Here is a 19144-nt window from a genome sequence, read left to right on the forward strand (position 1 = left end):
TGAATTTGGGCCACATAACTGATGACATCTTTTGATTTATGTAATTTGACATCATTTTAATATGATGGAGTAGGTCTGCAACTGATATGGGGGTTACATTCCAGGGATTGTACCTAAAGCCAAAATCATGTAAAGTCAAAACTCATTGGGTTCAGTGGTGGATGGAAATGCCAGAGATTTTTCCTGGAACCCCACCCCTTTCCCACTCCTTTCTTTTTTAAAAAAACTCATGCTTATAAAGCTGAATGTGCATAAGTTAAATGCACGTAAGTTGCAGGCTTATTGTACACAAACAATAGGGGTGTATGCAGAATGGAGATTACTTGTGTAAAGTGAAGCTAACATAAAAAAATATTTATTATTGCCTAAAAGGGGGTTAAAAACAATATGGTCCAGGGCATCATAATCCTGCAAATGCTCATGGAATTTCACTCTATGTGCATTCACTTTGTTGAAGACCTGAAGTGACAAATTATGGAACATTTTGCAGGTGCCCAAATAATTCAGATTTTGCTCACATCTCTAGATGGGATTATCCATGGAAATACTAGGACCATAAAGATGGTCTGTTTAACTGGATGGGTAACCTTCAGACTCAACCTCCCTTGCCATTGTCTGTTCTTAGACCTGAATCAAAATTACTCACTTTTTTGGCAGGGGGAGAAGGGGGGCTGCAGCAGGAACAATTAGGGATGGGAGGATCTGTAAATTTCAGATTTGTGTTTTTTCCCCCACTCATCAGTTCTTCACATTTTCATATCAGTTTGCAATTTTATCTTATATTATTAATATTATTCTTATTTTTTTTAAAAAAAAGTCCTCATGAAAGTTAATCAGCACTTTTGTGTGATGTTCAGTGGCTTTTGACCCCATTTGACCATGGCATCTTTCTGAAGAGGCTGTCTGAGTTGCAGGTGGGTAGCACTGCCTTGCCGTGGCTCCAGTCCTACTTGGATGGTTGTTTTCAGAGGGTGATGTTTGGGGAGTATCATTCCACCCTGTGGAGCCTTCCATGCGGGGTTCCTCACGGTTCAATTTTATCCCCCATGCTGCTTAGCATATACATGAAACTGCTGAGTTGGGCCATCCAGAGTTTTGGAGTACATTGTCAGAAATATGCTGATGACACACAGCTCTGCTTCTCCTTTACATCTGCAGGTGTGGCGGGTGTTGCACTGGACCATGGCAATGGACTGGATGAGTGCCAATCAACTGAAGCTCAATCCAAATAAGTCAGAGGGACTATTAGTGGGTGGTTCCTTAGGCCAGATGGATGGGAGGTGGCCTGATCTTGATGGGGTTATATTCCCTCTGAAGGAGTGGGTAGACAACTTGGGGATCCGTTACTGTCACTTGAGGCTCAGCTGGTCTCAAGGGTGCGGAGTTCTTTCCATTTGGCTGGCAGCCCAGCTGCACCCCTATCTGGACAGGGGGGTGCCTAGCTTCTGCTGCCAAGGCTCTGGTAAGCTCTAGGTTAATTACAGCAATGTGTTTTATGTGTGGCTGCCTCTGAAGACAGTTTGGAAACTTCAGCAGAATTCAGTGGCTAGGTTGCTCACCATGGCAAGATGGTTTGAACAAATAACACTGATCCTGGCCCAACTGCACTGACCACAGGAGCCAACTCCTAGGGGCCAAGGGGACTTCCCCCCTCCAAAAAAATTGAGTGGGGCCAGGCCACCCCAAAGTTCATGAGCACTGCCATTCACATGGTGCGTGTGCACTGCATCATGTGATCGATTATGCAGGGTGGTGCTTACCTGGGCTTCCCCAATATTTTATTCAAATTGGCACCCCTGGCACTGACTGCCGATTAGTTCCAGAATCCAAATGTGCTTTATAGAGTGTAAAGGAAATGTTTCTGATAAAGGATCAAAAGGAAAAGTCTTTGTCCTTCCCTGGCACCTGAAATTTCCCCTTTAACAGGTTTCCTTTGACTTTGATTTTAATTAGATGTGCCACACTCCCCGCTCCATCTCTGGTGCTGTAGTGGCACCAATGTCATCAACCAGCTCTCGGTGGAATTTTGTGAATGTCAGCAACTGAATGCACCAAAGGTTCAGTCTTGACAAGGACGAAAGAGGCAGGAGAGGCGTCCTTGGGAACAGTGTCTAGGCAACGTGGCAATGCACAAAGCCAGAATCCATCCAGTTCTGCTTTGTAGGTTTTATCCAGTTGCATGTAGGGAGAAAAATGTGGATTACTGTGAAGATCAAAAAGCATGCATAAGAACATGAGAAAAGCCTGCTGGATCAGGCCAATGACCCATCTAACACAGCATCCTGTTCTCCCAGTGGCCAACCACTGGGAAACCTCTTCTGGGAAACCTGCAAGAGCAACTATCCCCTCCTGTAGCTTCCAGTAACTGATATTCAGAGGTATTGCTGCCTTCAACAGTGGAGACAGAGCACAGCTGTCATGACTAGCAGCCACCAATAGCCCATTCCTCCATGAATTTGTCCAACCCTCTTTTGTACACCCAAGCTGGTGGTCTTCACTACCTCCTGTCCATTTGAAAACAAAACCACACTTAGTTGTCCAGAATATCATACAATAGGGTCACCAATACTGCTTGAAAATAGAACAGTTCCTGAGTGCTCACTGGAAGGACAGATCCTGAAGCTGAGGCTCCAATTCTTTGGCCACCTCATGAGAAGAGAAGACTCCCTGGAAAAGACCCTGACGCTGGGAAAGATTGAGGGCACAAGGAGAAGGGGACGACAGAGGACGAGATGGTTGGATAGTGTTCTCGAAGCTACAAACATGAGTCTGACCAAACTGCTGGAGACAGTGGAAGACAGGAGTGCCTGGTGTGCTCTGGTCCATGGGGTCACAAAGAGTCGGACATGACCTAACGACTAAACAAGTACCTGGAGATGAGGGACCATCTCTCAGCTCAGCCATGAAGCTAACTGGCTGATTTCGCACAGGCTATTTTCACACACCCCTACCTACCTCACAGGACTGTTGGGAGGAAAGTATGCATTAAACCCTACGTAGCCCACTCCTCTGAAGAAAGGGGATGTATACTTTCCTGAGATCTTAAGTGCATTTGTGTGTTATTATTTCCCCCTGACCATAAACAATGATACTGATCAATACTGGCCAGTTGATATTGGCCTAGTGCCCACATGCTGAAAATCAATAACTGCTGGGATCTGTGAGCAGCTGCCCCTTGTGGCAAATATAATGCCATGAAAAACCTTAGTTTCAGATATTTGCTTATGACGTCTGAGCTGGCAGTGAATGAGCCGGAATGAGACCTTGCGGGTGCAGCGGATAACCTGATGAAGATGTCAACCCAGTGTGCAGCAACTGTGAAAACGGCAAATTCCATGCAAGGGAGCACTAGGAAAGGAATAAAACGGCTGATATCACCCTGCCGTTAAAGTGATCCATGATGCAATCTCACCTGGAATACCAGGTAGAGCTCTGGCCTCAAAAAGGATATTGTAGAGTTGGGAAAGGTTCAGGAAAGAGCAACCAAAATGATCAAGGGGATGGAGAGACTCCCAAGCAAGTAAGGAAAGGTTGCAGTGTTTTGGGACTTTATAGTTTAGAGAAAAAGTGACTAAGAGGCAACACAATTGAAGTTTATAAAATGATGTGTGGCATCGAGAAAGCAGATAGGGAAAAGTTTATTTTCTCCCTCTCTCATAACAATAGAGTCAGAGATGACTTACACAGCGCAGGAGAGGAACGAGAATCTGAGCAATTCAGCATTACTCTTCCCTATCTGCAATCCGGCAAATTAACTCTGATCATCTCCTTCTGATATCAGCAAGCGGGAAAGGAGTCTGCTCAGGGCCAATCTGCATGCCACTGCAATTAGGGGCGGTCAGTCGATGATGGTTCAAGCATTGCATTGCCGTGGTTCCCCCCTCCCCTCGTGACTCAGACCTGTCAGATGTTGGTATGGAACAGCAGGATTATCCTTTGCCCAAACCTTAACCCTTGGGTAAAACATCAATTAGCAACAACCTGAGGTATCTGCTTAGAAAACACCAGCAGAAGCAGGGGGAGGGGGATCTGGAGATGCTGAGCGCATCATTTTGGTTGCAGAGAAGATTAGAGAAACAGCATTTTCCAGATCTTTGAAAGGACTGATGGGGAGGGGGCGGAGAACGATGCTTGTGTTTCCCAGCTGGAGAAAAGAAGAGATATTTTGGTGAAACACGTAACGGTCCATACCAGCCAATATTTCACAGGGGGCAAAAAGGGAAAGCTTTTGAGGATGTGTAACACTTGCGGTCCCATACCAGGATGAGCCCTGGACACCCAATTTACATGGGGCTGAGGGGTGGGTCTAAGTGATGCCTTCATTCACCCCCCACAATCCATGGGCTGCACCAGTTAGCAAGCAAAGAAAGCACCCGTGAGCATCCCATGACACATTGTTAATAGCTCAAAATGCCAACCACAGGCAGATGCATGGTAGATTACACATCACATCTCGGGCTCAATTTGCATAGCCCTATGAAAGAAGGGACACGAGTGACACTGTGGGTTAAACCACAGAGCCTAGGACTTGCTGATCAGAAGGTCGGCGGTTCGAATCCCCGCGACAGGGTGAGCTCCCGTTGCTCGGTCCCTGCTCCTGCCAACCTAGCAGTTCGAAAGCACGTCAAAGTGCAAGTAGATAAATAGGTACTACTCCGGCGGGAAGGTAAACACCATTTCCATGCGCTGCTCTGGTTCACCAGAAGTGGCTTAGTCATGCTGGCCACATGACCCGGAAGCTGTACGCCGGCTCCCTCGGCCAATAAAGCGAGATGAACGCCGCAACCCCAGAGTCGGTCATGACTGGACCTAATGGTCAGGGGTCCCTTTACTTTACCTTTTTATAAAAGAATGCAAGTAAATATGTGAGGGGCTTTGCCTGTGGAGAAGGGAGCATGCAAGATTTACTCCCCATGTGTCCACCCTCCACTCCACCTCCAAGAGAAACCCATTCCCCCTCCCCTGAACAGGAGTCAGCCTTCATAGAAATGATTGCAGGGTGTGGGGCTCACATGCATTCCCACCATTTGTCACCCTAGTTTAAGCCCTCACTTAAACTCTGTCTAAATATGGGGCAGTGCTATGGCGGCTCCACCTTTAGAGTCATAGGAACTTGCATGGAAACAGTTTTATTTGATATAGTCAACCAAGGGAGTGGCTAATGTCGAGCCTGTAGCTTTATGGCATCAACTGTTTTCATAGACCTCAGAAGTCTATAAAGCTCTGTACAACTTAGACCCAGGCTATCTGAAAGACAGTTTCCCCTCATATGAACATGCCCAGGCTCTGAGTTCTTCAGGAGAGGCCCTTCTCCCAGTCCTGCCACTTTCAAAGGCATGCTTGGTGGAGATGCAAGAGAGGGCCTTTTTGGTGTCTGGCCCCAGACTTTGGAATGCCCTTCCACGAAAAAACAGACTGGCTCCCTCCTCGTTCTCCAGCCAGTAGGTGAAGATTTGTTCCAATAAAATCACTGATTTTAAAGAAAGTGCTGGGGCAATGATGTTTTTACTCTATGTGTGTGTTTAATTCTATTAAACCTTTAATTCTATTACTGTTTAATTGTTTTTTAAGGATGGTTTTTTCCCACCCCCCACACCTGTTTTATCTGTAAGCCACCTTGAGTTCCTGTCAGGAGGCAAGACAGGATATAAATAATAAGAATAATACGTGAAAGCCTAGTCAACAAAAGAGTAGAATTTGGTTGTAGAATGGGCTATACTGTGAACCTAACAACATAGGAAGATCCTGTAGCTGGTTCAGTCCAAATGTTCTTCCAGCCCAGCATCCTATTCTCACAGGATGTCCAAGTAGGAGACATGTGCTACAGTGTCTCTCTCCCAGCAAACTGGCATTCAGATGCATCTATTGCCTCTGACAGTGGAGGTAGAACAGGCATAGGCAAACTCGGCCCTCCAGCTGTTTTTGGACTACAACTCCCATCATCCCTAGCTAACAGGACCAGTGGTCAGGGATGATGGGAGCTGTAGTCCCCAAACATCTGGAGGGCTGAGTTTGCCAATGCCTGAGGCAGAGCATAGCTATTGTGGCTCGTGGTGAGTTACTAGCATTATCCCCTGTGGCCAAATGGGGAGGCTAAAGGTCAAAACAAGCTGAGGGGTTGCCCTAACCCTCATGCCTCCCATCTTATTCCTGATGAATTCGCATGCATTCCCCACGCTGTTTTTTCCACTTGCAAAGGAGAAGGTATGAGGAAGACTTCGAGCTCACCTCATCTTCTTTGAGCAAGGGTTTTGAAAGCCCTTAAAAGTTGGTTTCTGAGCATCGCTGGGGACCACTTTGCCAGCGCTTTTGATTCAGAGTAATTCCACCCACCCCTCAGTGCAGAGGGTGCAATTTCATTCCGGCTTGAGCTTCCTGTACACTATCCATCCCATCCCCACTACTAAAAATGTATGGTTCAGCTTAATTCCATTCCATCTCACTTGCATTTTATTGTAGGCTTATTTCCAAATGAAATGGCAACAAAAGAAATTGCATTTAAATTGCACACATTTTACAGATGCATAAGAACCCTGCTGGATCTGGCCAGTGGCCCATCTTGACCAGCACCCTCTTCTCATAGTAAACCAGCAACTCATGCAGAGACACAAGAGGCAGCCTTGTCTAAGGGATGAGCCCACCCTACCAGTTGAAGAAGACACAATTTTATTATTTCATTTACTTATGGCATTTATAGACCAGCTTTTTTTCTCCAGTGAGTTCAAGGTTGCATGCACGGTTCTCCTCCCTCTCCATTCAATCCCTCACAACAACCCTGTGAGGTAGGTTAGGCTGAGACGCAGCAACCGTAAATCCAGGTCACCCAGTGGAGCTTCATTGCCAAGTCGGGAGATTTGAACTCTGGTCTCCCAGGTCGCAGACCGACACCCTAGCTGCTATATTGCACTGGCTTACAATTTACTGCCCACAACAGAGGCTGAGTGTAAGGAAGTTTGCCCAGAGCCCTGATTCAGCCAGGGACACAGTGGAAAGCTTCCTCTCTACATTATTGCTTTGGGTTTCCAAGAGTGTCCAATTGTGTGCTTCTATGAGGCATCGGCCTTCTTTTATGGCACACAAGTGCGCTGTAACACGATCTAATGTCTAACAAGATGTAACATTGTGTACTGAAGCCAAGATTATATACATCATGTATTATTGATCAAGAGGAACTCTCGTAAAGTTTTATAAAAAGAAAGTTGTTATTGGGTTTTTGAAAAGAAAAAAGAAAAGAGGGGGGGTAAAAACCTTGCAATTTTTCTCAAAGTCAGGGATAATGCCTAGCAACACTCTCCCCTCCAGGGAAAGATCCTGAAATACATGCCCTTTCCTGTTCATTCCCCACAACAGAGCGATGCTCTCTCAGTATCAGCGTGTGGGGGCGGAACTTGCTCCACTTCAAACACATGTCGAACTCTGTTGCCAATAGCAACGGAGCTCTCGAAAGCCTGCTTCACATCCTCGGAAGTGGAGGCACCCCCCCGGAGGGTGTAGGGGCAGGAGCAAGGACTGAATCAGTAAGTGATCGGAATTGGTAGCAAGGTGTCTGTAGGAAGGGTGAAGGGGCACACGTTCCCTCCATCCCTCCTCACCTAATCTCCAGGTTTCAGCTACAAATAGCATAGGAGGCGGGGACCTCCCAGTCTGTGACCCCTTGCCTTTTTGTAGCAAACCACTCTAAGTAAGATGATTATCCTGTAAGGGCCAGGTAGTGAATGAGATAGAAATTAGTTTATAATTTAATGCAAAGCTACCTAATTTGCATTTTCTGAGCCACCATATGAACAAAACAAAACAAAAAATTACGAACCCCCTACAGTAGTGAGTTCCATAGTTTAACTATGCACAGCACCCTTCAAAATTCATACCTCTTCATATCTGAAATTATTATTACCATAGCTGTCAACTTTTCCCTTTTCTTGCAAGGAATCCTATTTGGAATAAGGGAATTTCCCTTAAAAAAAGGGAAACATTGACAGCTATGATTATTACCCACCTGTCACCAGCAGGTCGCAGGGTAGGAACAACAATTTAAAACTGAGAATTAAAAACAATTGAAGCATATTACATTCACAAAGACAGGGCGGGTCCTCGAAACACACATATCAGGTGCCAAAGGCAAGAGTTAGGGTTAGGAGTTAGCTTCCGCTTCTGCTCCTCCTCCTCCTCAAAAATTATATATAACAATCTGTAGTGTGCACCGAAATGGTGTATATTACGGAATATAAATCTGCAGGAATGGATTCTATAATGCAAAATGAATACATCAGGAGAAAAGCATGTGCAAAATGCATGTGAGTTTTAAGGCAGGATGAGAGAGAGAGAGAGAGAGAGAGAGAGAGAGAGAGAGAGAGAGAGAGAGAGAGAGAGAGAGAGAGAGTAGTGGTTAGAGTACTGGACTAGGACCCAAGAGACCCAGCTTCAGTTTTACACTTGGCCATGAAGCTGGGTGACCTTGGGCCAATCACTGCCTCTCGGCCTAACCTGCCTCACAGGGTTGTTGTGAGGATTAAATGAATAGGTGAGGAACATTGAGGCTGAGAAGTGGTGACTGGCTGGCTCAAGATTACTGGGTTATCTTCACAGCTGAGCAGGGATTTGAACCCAGGTCTCCCAACTTCTATTCCATATACACTACGCTGGTTCTTTGCTCTCCTTAAATACCCAAGCAAACACCGCACAGATATTATCTCATCATCCATATGTCCATCCATATAATATTGGAATCAAGTATTATGTGTAGCAGCATCTAACCACCAAAACTCTGTCTTTCTCTCTCTCCCCCTCTCCCGCTATCAGACAGGCTTTGTAGTCTTTCCAGTGCTGATTGAAAGTGTTCCTTTTTCAACCAGGCTCTCAAGTTGAGAGGTATTCAGTTATATATATATATATATATATATATATATATATATATATATATATATATGCTTTCGTAGATTTTCACGGGTACAGGAATGCAGGTTTTGGTGTCCTCGGGTGTCTTCCCGTGTAAAAGTTGGGGTGTCTAGGCGACGTTTCGATGAGGTCTCACTCGTCATCTTCAGGCTGGTGCTTTCGGCTTCTTGTTACTGGAACAGAGCAGGATCTCAGTGTTTGAGTTCCTATAAATACTGTTGAGGGGGTGTGGTGTATAGCCTCCAATGTTCTGGGCAGAGAGGAAGTTCCCAGGCTAGTGTGCCTTTTCTTCTTTTGTTCCTTAATTACTTGAGGGATATCTTGAGTGATTTCTTGAGTGATATCCTGAGTACCACTTAGGTGGGTCATTAGGTGTGGATTAGTTGCTAAAGTCTTTGTGTCTTGACCTCTTGAACTTTGTGAAGAGTTTTTCTGAGAAGATGGCTGTACTGCACTTAGTTGTGCTCTGGCTTGGCTTCGTGTATAGGGGCGAGCTGTGGTTTTGTGGCCTGTGTCAGCCAGATCTGTGTAGGGATTGCAGGGGGGTGCAGCATCCGGAGGTGCCACCATGGTTTGGCTACTGGATGGTGTCTGTAATTTATCTGTGGAGAGGGTCTGGGTTTGGGTCTGGTGTGGTTGATTGGTGATGGCGTTCTGTGTGCCTCTGGATCTGGTGTCAGTTTTTGTGGGGAGGGCTAATTTCCAGATGTCTGGCAAGCGGGATGTGTCGTCACGCTTGTTCATGTTGTGAGGGTGTTTCTCTATCTCGATGGCTTCCATGATTATTCTCTTGTGGTGATGTTCCATGTTAAAGAGCAATTTGGAATCTGCAAAATTAATTTCGTGTCCTGTTTCTTTCATGTGTTGGAAAAGAGAGGAAGTTTTTTCTTCTTTTTTGACGGCATTCTTGTGTTCTGCGATACGTGCATTTATTCGTCTGTTTGTTTGTCCAATGTACGTGGCTGGGCAGACTTTGCAGGGTATTTCATAGACCCCTTGGTTTTCCAACTGGATTTTATCCTTGGGGTTTCTGAGGATATTGGCTATTTTTTGGTTGGTGCAAAAGGCTGTTTTGATATTGTGTTTATGGAGGATTTTGCTAATTTTATCTGTAGTGCCCTTGATATAAGGAAGGAGGGCCATGCCATTGTTTTCTTCTGTGTCTTGGTTTTTGGGGGGTGTTTCTTTTTGGATTAGCTTCGTAACCCTGTTTTGCTGGTATCCATTGGCAATTAACACATTTGAGAGATTCTGTAACTCAGTTGTCAAGTGGTCTTTGTCAGCCAGGCGTTTGGTTCTGGAGATGAGAGTCTTGGCTACGGAGTTTATTTGTGCAGGGTGGTGGTGTGATTGTGCATGTAAGTAGCGGTTGGTGTGTGTTTTTTTCCGGTAGATAGTGTGTCCTAGGGAGCCATCAGGTTTTTTGTAGATTAGGACGTCAAGGAAGGGAAGTTGGTTGTTGGCTTCTATTTCCATAGTGAATTGTATTTTGGGGTGTAGGCTGTTGAGATGTGTGAGGAAGCTATCCAGTTTTTCCTTCCCGTGTGGCCAAATTACAAAGGTGTCGTCAACATATCTGAGCCAAAGTTTGGGTTTGTGTTCTGACTTGTCTAAAGCATTGGTTTCAAAGTGTTCCATGTACAGGTTTGCGATGACCGGTGAGAGGGGTGATCCCATAGGTGCTCCTTCTATCTGTTTGTATCTTTGTCCATTATGGATGAAGTACGTGTTGGTTAGGCAGTGGTTGGTCAGGTCCAAGATGTATTCGGGGGGATTGTATTTGTTTTGAATGGCTGTCAAGGCTTCATTAATGGGCACTTGTGTGAAGAGAGATACAACATCGAAGCTCACAAGTAGGTCATTAGGATGTAGGTTTTGCTTCTTTATTGTTTCTATGAACTGGAAGGAGTTTGGAACGTGTGAAGAGATGGATTCTGCATAGGGCTGAAGTTGCTTGGCGAGAAATTTAGCGAGATTTTGTAGAGGTGAGCCTATGGAGCTGACTATTGGTCTGAGTGGTGTTCCTTCTTTGTGTATCTTGGGGAGGCCGTAGAGTTTGGGGCATCTGGATGATTTTTCTCTGGGGATGATTCTTAGCTGGATTTCTTCACTGATAGGAGAGGCTTTTATTTTGGATTTGGTGGTTTTTTCCAGATAGGTGGTGGGATCTGTTTTTATAGGTTGGTAGGTAGGATCTTGGAGTAGATTTGATAGTTTTGCTTGGTAGTCCGATGTGTTCATCACAACAGTGGCATTACCTTTGTCTGCTGGGAGAATGATTATGTTGTTGTCTTTCCTCAGGTTGGTGAGTGCTTTCTGTTCTTCTTTGTGTAAATTGCTTCTGGGTGGTTTGCTGGAGCAGAGGATGTTGGTGACTTCAAGTCTGATTTTATTGGCTTCATCTGGGTTGATTTTGGTTAGGCTAGCTTCGACTCCGCATATGATGTTTTCCGTGGGGATGCGTCTCGGGGCGACTGCAAAGTTGAAACCTTTGGAGAGTACTTTGGTTTCAGTTGTGGTGAGGATCCTGTCTGATATGTTATGTACTGTTTGTTTCATGGGTTGTTGTGGAGGGTGGCTGGGCTTCTGGCGTTTCTCTAGTTTGTGGAGTTTGTTGGTGTGTGTGTCTGTCTTATGTGAGTGTGTCTGTCTTATGCCGTCAAAAAAGAAGAAAAAACTTCCTCTCTTTTCCAACACATGAAAGAAACAGGACACGAAATTAATTTTGCAGATTCCAAATTGCTCTTTAACATGGAACATCACCACAAGAGAATAATCATGGAAGCCATCGAGATAGAGAAACACCCTCACAACATGAACAAGCGTGACGACACATCCCGCTTGCCAGACATCTGGAAATTAGCCCTCCCCACAAAAACTGACACCAGATCCAGAGGCACACAGAACGCCATCACCAATCAACCACACCAGACCCAAACCCAGACCCTCTCCACAGATAAATTACAGACACCATCCAGTAGCCAAACCATGGTGGCACCTCCGGATGCTGCACCCCCCTGCAATCCCTACACAGATCTGGCTGACACAGGCCACAAAACCACAGCTCGCCCCTATACACGAAGCCAAGCCAGAGCACAACTAAGTGCAGTACAGCCATCTTCTCAGAAAAACTCTTCACAAAGTTCAAGAGGTCAAGACACAAAGACTTTAGCAACTAATCCACACCTAATGACCCACCTAAGTGGTACTCAGGATATCACTCAAGAAATCACTCAAGATATCCCTCAAGTAATTAAGGAACAAAAGAAGAAAAGGCACACTAGCCTGGGAACTTCCTCTCTGCCCAGAACATTGGAGGCTATACACCACACCCCCTCAACAGTATTTATAGGAACTCAAACACTGAGATCCTGCTCTGTTCCAGTAACAAGAAGCCGAAAGCACCAGCCTGAAGATGACGAGTGAGACCTCGTCGAAACGTCGCCTAGACACCCCAACTTTTACACGGGAAGACACCCGAGGACACCAAAACCTGCATATATATATATATATATACGGGAAGACACCCGAGGACACCAAAACCTGCATTCCTGTACCCGTGAAAATCTACGAAAGCATATATATATATATATATATATATATATATATATATATATAACCCCAGTCTGTATGAAATTTGAAATTGTTTTCATCCATGGAATTGCTTTTCCGCATGTGAAATTGTTTTAATTGCTTTTATGTATGGAGTCCTTTCGTGTAGGTTTTCATTTCTGCTGTTTTTGTTTCTTAAATCGCATAGGAAGCAATTCATAAATGAAAACCAACCAGTGAATAAAATTCCAAAGATTGATTGCTACCTCCTCCTGCCTGACTCAAGCTGGAACAAGACATTATTCACCTTGGAGCCACAAGGCTGCTATCAGGAGACGCGGCAAGCAAAATGATGTACTTTAGAGTTCCCGAGTCTACAAATAAATTTGGATAAATTCCAGATGCATCCTTAACCATGTTGCCATCAGGCATTTAGGATAATAGAATGGTAGAATCACAGAATTGTGGTTCTGGAAGGTTCCCCCAAGGGCAATCTAGTCTGACCCCAAGCAATGCATAAATCACAGTTAAAGAAGCCCTGATAGATGGCCATCCAAACCTCTGCTTGCAAACCTCCAGAGAGGTAGAGGCCACCACTTCCTGAAGGAGTCTGTTCCACTGTTGAATGGCTCTCACCATCAGAAAGTTCTTCCTCGTGTTCAGTCAGAATCCCTTTTCCTGTCATTTGAACCCATTGGTTTGGGTCCTACCCTCCAGAGCAGCAGAAAATAAACTTGCTCCATCTTCCATGTGTTGGCGTCAGGGAGTGGCAGGCTCTGAAGAGTGTGTGGTGCAGGCAGAGGACCAGCAGATTGACCCAGAAGAAGGGAGCAGTGATTTATGCCATGTGATGTTTTTGCCTGCAAGGCAGGAGTCAGCGGAGGGAGAGTCAGGGCAGACCGAGAGAGAGGAAGGTGTGCCAGAAGAAGAAGAGGCTGTTTAGCCAAAAGACAGGTCAGTAGACTCCCCACAAAGCTCCCCCACCCAGCATCTCCTAAAACCAGGAGGGGTTTGAAGTGGGAAGGGCAGTGGCACCTTCCATGCAGAAGTTGCAGCTTGTGGGTTGGCGACCTGTCAGGGAAATGTATATAAGCTGGCAAAAGGGAAGGTTTTCCCTGTTGCTGCAACTGCTCCAAAGGGTCCAGATTTGTGGACAGCTGCCTAGAAGCATGGGCACACCGGTGGCACTGTGGGTTAAACCACAGAGCCTAGGACTTGCCGATCAGAAGGTCGGCGGTTTGAATCCCCGCGACAGGGTGAGCTCCCGTTGCTCGGTCCCTGCTCCTGCCAACCTAGCAGTCCAAAAGCACGTCAAAGTGCAAATAGATAAATAGGTACCACTCTGGCGGGAAGGTAAACGGTGTTTCCGTGTACTGCTTTGGTTCGCCAGAAGTGGCTTAGGCATGCTGGCCACATGACCCAGAAGCTGTACACTGGCTCCCTCGGCCAATAAAGCGAGATGAGCGCCGCAACCCTAGAGTCGTTCGTGACTGAAGCTAATGGCCAGGGGTCCCTTTACCTTTACCTTTAGGCTGGTGGCCACAACAGCATCCCACATGTGTGCATGCCTATCCAGAGCATGGACGAAGCTGCTATCAGTGTTTCTCTCACCAATAAAGAGGTAACTAACAAACATGTGCCTTCCTTATCTGGGACAGGCTGTGACAGACAGCCCTTTGAGTATTTGAAGATGGCTATCACATCACCTCTCAGTCTTCTTTCCTCCAAGCTGAGCATACCCAACTCCCTCAGCCGTTCTTCATAGCCGTTCTTGATCAACCCAGTCACCCTCCTCTGAACACCTTCCAGCTTGTCGTAGAATCATAGAATTGTAGAGTTGGAAGGGACCATGGGGGTCATCTAGGCCAACCTCCTTGCAATGCAGGATTCTTTGCCCAAGGTGAGGCTCGAACCCACAACCTTGAGATTAAGAGTCTCATGTGCTACCAACTGAGCTATCCCAATATCCTTTGGACTGTGGTGCCCAGAACTGGACATAGCACTCCAGGTTGATAGTGCCACACCATGAGTAGTCAACACAGCAACCTTCTGATATTGTGGTGTACAGCTCCCATTGTCTCTGATCCTTAACTTATGCTGTTGGGAATTGTAGTCTAAATCTGGAGGTCGCTGCACTGGCTAAGGAGCAGATGCAAGACTGCTGCTTTTCCTTTTCGTTTCAGCAGCCTACCAAACACTCCTTCTAATGCCTAGTTCAGTATTCAGGGAAAGGAATAAGTTAATATCTATTTCTCCCTAGAAGATGGGTCCATTAGAGAAATTAATCTGGGTATAGATTATACTGTAAATTCCAACAATTCCTCTCTTTCCCTTTTATTAAAGAGAAGCATCTTTCTGGGCTCTACGAGTCACAACCAACATTCTCTGCGATTTAATTTACTTCATGTGTGGCAAAGGGCCTTCCAGTCTAAACTTCTGTAATAGCAAACATAATTTGCAATAAATGGAAAGTCCACTTCCAGCTGCTGAGCGAATGGAATCGGTGCGTTGCGCTATGAGGAATGAGCATGGCGCTTAGATTCGATTACAGGGCTCCCACGTGTGGATTTACTGAGCTTACAGACAAACCCCCTTTAAACCCCCAGTGAGTACCACACATAAAAATGAAGGATCAGAGGGAGGGAAGGAGGCAGTTCCAGTTTGCTCAGTGGCTGAACATTTTCCTTGAAACTCATTTCATTCCATTTTCAACTGTAATCCTTTTGTTCGTTTGTATCTTTAGTAGAAAACTACTCCCAAGAATGGGTCCATGATAGAAGTTTATAAAAGTATGCATGCATGGCATGGAAAAAGTGGAAGGAGAAAGGGGTGGGGTTTCCCCCCTTCTCTCATAAGACATTAGAACTCGTGGACATCCAGTGAAACTAAATGTTGAAAGAACCAAGGCAGACAAAAGTAAACCCTTCTTCACACAACACATAGTTAAACTACGGAACTCCCTGCCACAAGACGCAGTGGTGGCTACCAACTTGGATGGCTTAGAAAGGGGATTAGGCAAATTCGTGGAGGAGAGGACTATCAGGGGCTACTAACCTTGATGGCAATGCTCTGCCTCCACCGTCAGAGGCAGAATTGCTTCTGAATACCAGTTTCTGGAAGCCACAGGATGGGGAGAGTGATCTTATGCTTGAATCCTGCTTGCAGGCGTCCCATCATAGGTATCTGAGTGACCACTGTGTACTAGATGGGCCATTGTTCTGATCCAGCAGGCTCTTATTGTGCTCATGTCCAGATCATTAGGGGGCTCAGGGGAAAGACTATGTTTTTGCTGCTTGAAACAAAAAGCTAGAGAGTGCCTCCTTTGACTCAGGTGCAAAAGCTGACCAGACTGGGAGCTGAATCTTCCTTCAACACTGCCAACATGATGGTATCCTCCACCACACTGGAAGTCAACAAGGAAGTTTAGAGGGAGCAGGGATTGGTCAACTGGTACATAGACACCTTTCTTCCACCATCTCTTCACCACTGCCCCCTGCCCCACCCCCCAATATCTGCCATCTGAGGCAACTGCCTAATGATAGGACAGTCCTAAGTAACTTACCAGCATACAACTGTGTTCAAGAAAATTATTTTGGCATTAAGGAAACCACACTGTGGGTTTTCTATAATGGGTTACAAAATGGCAGAGGAGTGATTAAGGTCAGGTGGGCTACACAGATGGGCTAAGCAGTTAATTCTGTCCCATTTCGGTCTCAATCCTAACAAGAAAACGAGCCTTTGGTGTCATTGGCCCAGTATGGTGTAATGCTCAGCGAATTCAGAAAGCTCCTTCTGTGCCGACTTTTAAATACTTGCTGAAAACCTTTCTGTTCTATCAGGCTGCATTCAGGCAATTGATAATACAGCTTTCCACAATAGTTTCCTAATTCCAGATTTTAACTTTTTTATATGGCTTTTTTTGCATGGTTTTATATAAAATTGTTGTGAACCACTCTGATATCATGTTCTATGAATTAGTGGTGTGTGTGTGTTGCATTTCTGTTACACAGGATGCCCCCTTCATCCAATCACAATAGAAACCCAGTATGTTTGTTGGTTTTCCTGCTTGGGTCAACAACTGGAAATGAAACGCAACATTTGCACACATGCAAGCAAATACACACAGATCTAAAAGCAATCTAGAAATATACCTGAAGTGTCTCCTGGGATCTTGGGCGGAGGGGCACCAACTTCTTTTCTGTTCCCATCAGAAGTGGCAGGTGGTACCATTGTGCTAATCACACCGGGGTTGTTCTTGGGTGTGCCAATCCCAGGTCCAGGTCCTTCTGGCTGAACCGTCGTGGAAGCCGCAGTTGTGGTGGTGATCGTGGTGGTGGTGGTGGTGGAGATGGTGGTGGTCTTGTGTCGCAAAACAGAGATGGTGGTGGCACTGCCATAAATTCCCGAGAAGCTCTCCAGTGTTTCCAAAGGGCTTGTGGACCCCCAGACAATCACCTCGGTCTCTGGAGTGGGCTTGCCAATCGCCCGGAGGTACCTTTTCCTCCTCCTCAAGTAAGTCTGGTATGCTGTACTCCCATCTGCCAGAGAAGGGTCTGATCTGGCGGGCACAAAGTGCTCGGGGTGCCCATTTTCCCAGAGGAGGTCCGTGGCTTTGTGTAGACGTTTGGAATGATACGTACTGGCCAGCTGTCCGTTAGACCGTTCCAAATAGGGGAAAGCATGGTTCCCCGGAAGCCCATAACTCCTGGCTTGCTGCCCGGATCTAAGACTCCACAAAGGACTATGCCAGAATCCATGTCGGTCACGGTGACCTGGTCTTTGCAAGGGCCTATGACCGTGGCCCAAAGATTCACAAGAGGTGAAATCCATGGCAAGTCGGAACATGGCTATTAAAATCCAAGCATGGCTTCGTACAGGATAACCTGACCTGCAGATAGACACAGAGCTGTGTTAGAAAGAAGCAAACAAACAGAAAAGTCAGCAGAGTTCATTGAAGGGGAGTGTTGCAGGATGACGCACTAAAACTCTCCAGACTGTTGCTCATGGATCTGGCAGTTCTGCTTGTCTCTGAAACCTTATCTCACATGAGTGGCTAACAAATCAGAGAGTGGGCTAGCTCTGAAATTTCTTCCCTGGCACACAAACCTTTGGGTGGGGGGCGGGGGGGGGACCAAACCTTTGGGTGGTAAAGATTTGTTGGATTTCAACACAGGTTGCCCTTTAAATGTGACATTTTATGTGGTTGAGTCAGCAAGAGTGGAGTCCAGGCAGGACTGGACCATACTGTTATCCCAAATGTGCAAATTGGCTCAACGTTTTGGGTTAATGAGCACTTTTGTTTCCAGAGCTGGAACGCCTCCTCAGACACCTTAAAGGTCTCCCTACCCACATTTGCCAAAATGTTTTCCCAAAATATATCTAGTTGATGCCCACAATATTGAACAGATGACATTTCTTTATATATATATATATATATATACACACATATACACACACACACACACACAGAGAGAGAGAGGGGGGGGTACCTTGGGTTACAAACGCTTCAGATTACAAACACTTCAGGTTACAAACTCCGCTAACCTGTAAGTAGTACCTAAGGTTAAGAACTTTACCTCAGGATGAGAACAGAAATCATGCGGGAGCAGTGCGGCGGCAGCAGGAGGCCCCATTAGCTAAAATGGTACCTGATGTGGTCAGGTGTGTTGACAATTTGGCATTATAAGAGAAAGTAATGCCTAAGTATTGGAAGGCTAAAATGGTACCTTAGGTTAAGAATGGTAAGATAATCCTGGATTTGCACGAAGTCAGAGGGCAGCCTCTGATGAAGGATTTGTAGTGCTTCATCACAGCCTTGGGAGTTGCATGGCCAAGGTATGGCGGGGGAGCAAAGGAGAAGTCAGGATATAAAATTGGGTTTTAAACAACAGCCGAGGTTTGATTAGAGCATGGATGGAGGTACACAGAGCAGCTGTGGAGGAGTGCCTGAAGGAGTTTTGAGGGATTTGAGATTTGCGTGTAAAGAGAGAGGTGGGGGTTGGCAAGGGGATTGGTGGGCTGGTGGCGGGTAGGCGAGGTTGGCAAGCACTATGAGAAGGGGTGGTAGCCCCTAATGAATTCCATATTTGCTATTTGACAGTTGACATGCAGTAGCATTGATGGGTGACATGCACAAGCATTTTGCAGTTTTCAAATGCCACATTCAAAATTGGATATTTGGGCAAAATCTGAATATCGGTGAATCTAACCCTGCTTCCCATTACCCCGGAAGCCACAGGAGTTGACAGTGCTCTTTGTCCTCAGGCCCTGCTTGTAGACTTCCCACAGGCATCTGGTTGGCCACTGTGAGAACAGGATACTGGGCTAGATGCTCCAGCAAGGGCTCTTCTTTTCTTCTGAAAAACACTGGACTATGGGAAGGGAAGGCAGGGAAAGTCACTTTGCCATCGCCACCCACAACCAGCCTTGCTTTGTGGGCCCACAGCATTTACTGCTCAGAGATATACTGCCCTTCAATGCAGAGGTTCGATTTACATCTAATAGTCATCAATCCCTTCCATTGTTCCTCTCAGCAGTAACCAGGTTGACTCACTGCCCAGGATTGCAATTTAGCAGCCCTGAGATAAGCCCTTGTATTTTTCCTTCTATCCAGCACATCCAGTAGGCTATAAAACTTACTTTTTTAATGAAGTGAAATAGAGATGGAAGAGAGAAGGGAGAGAATGGCTGCATTATG

General features: G+C 45.8%; 1 protein-coding gene across 4 annotated transcripts in view; it reads right to left on the reverse strand.

Annotated features, from left to right (window-relative positions):
- AJAP1 (adherens junctions associated protein 1) overlaps window positions 1-19144 on the reverse strand; it is a 121701-nt gene that overhangs the window by 58141 nt on the left and 44416 nt on the right. For all 4 annotated transcript variants that reach the window (XR_014171315.1, XR_014171316.1, XM_081923768.1 and 1 more), the window contains exon 2: window positions 16599-17335. Coding sequence is in view for 2 of the 4 variants with exons in the window: in XM_081923768.1 (XP_081779894.1) it covers window positions 16599-17335 (737 nt within the window). In the remaining 2 variants the exon portion in view is untranslated. The remainder of the gene's footprint in view (window positions 1-16598; window positions 17336-19144) is intronic.

Source organism: Podarcis melisellensis, assembly GCF_964234715.1.
Source record: "Podarcis melisellensis genome assembly, chromosome: 8".
NCBI classification, from domain to species: Eukaryota; Metazoa; Chordata; class Lepidosauria; order Squamata; family Lacertidae; genus Podarcis; species Podarcis melisellensis.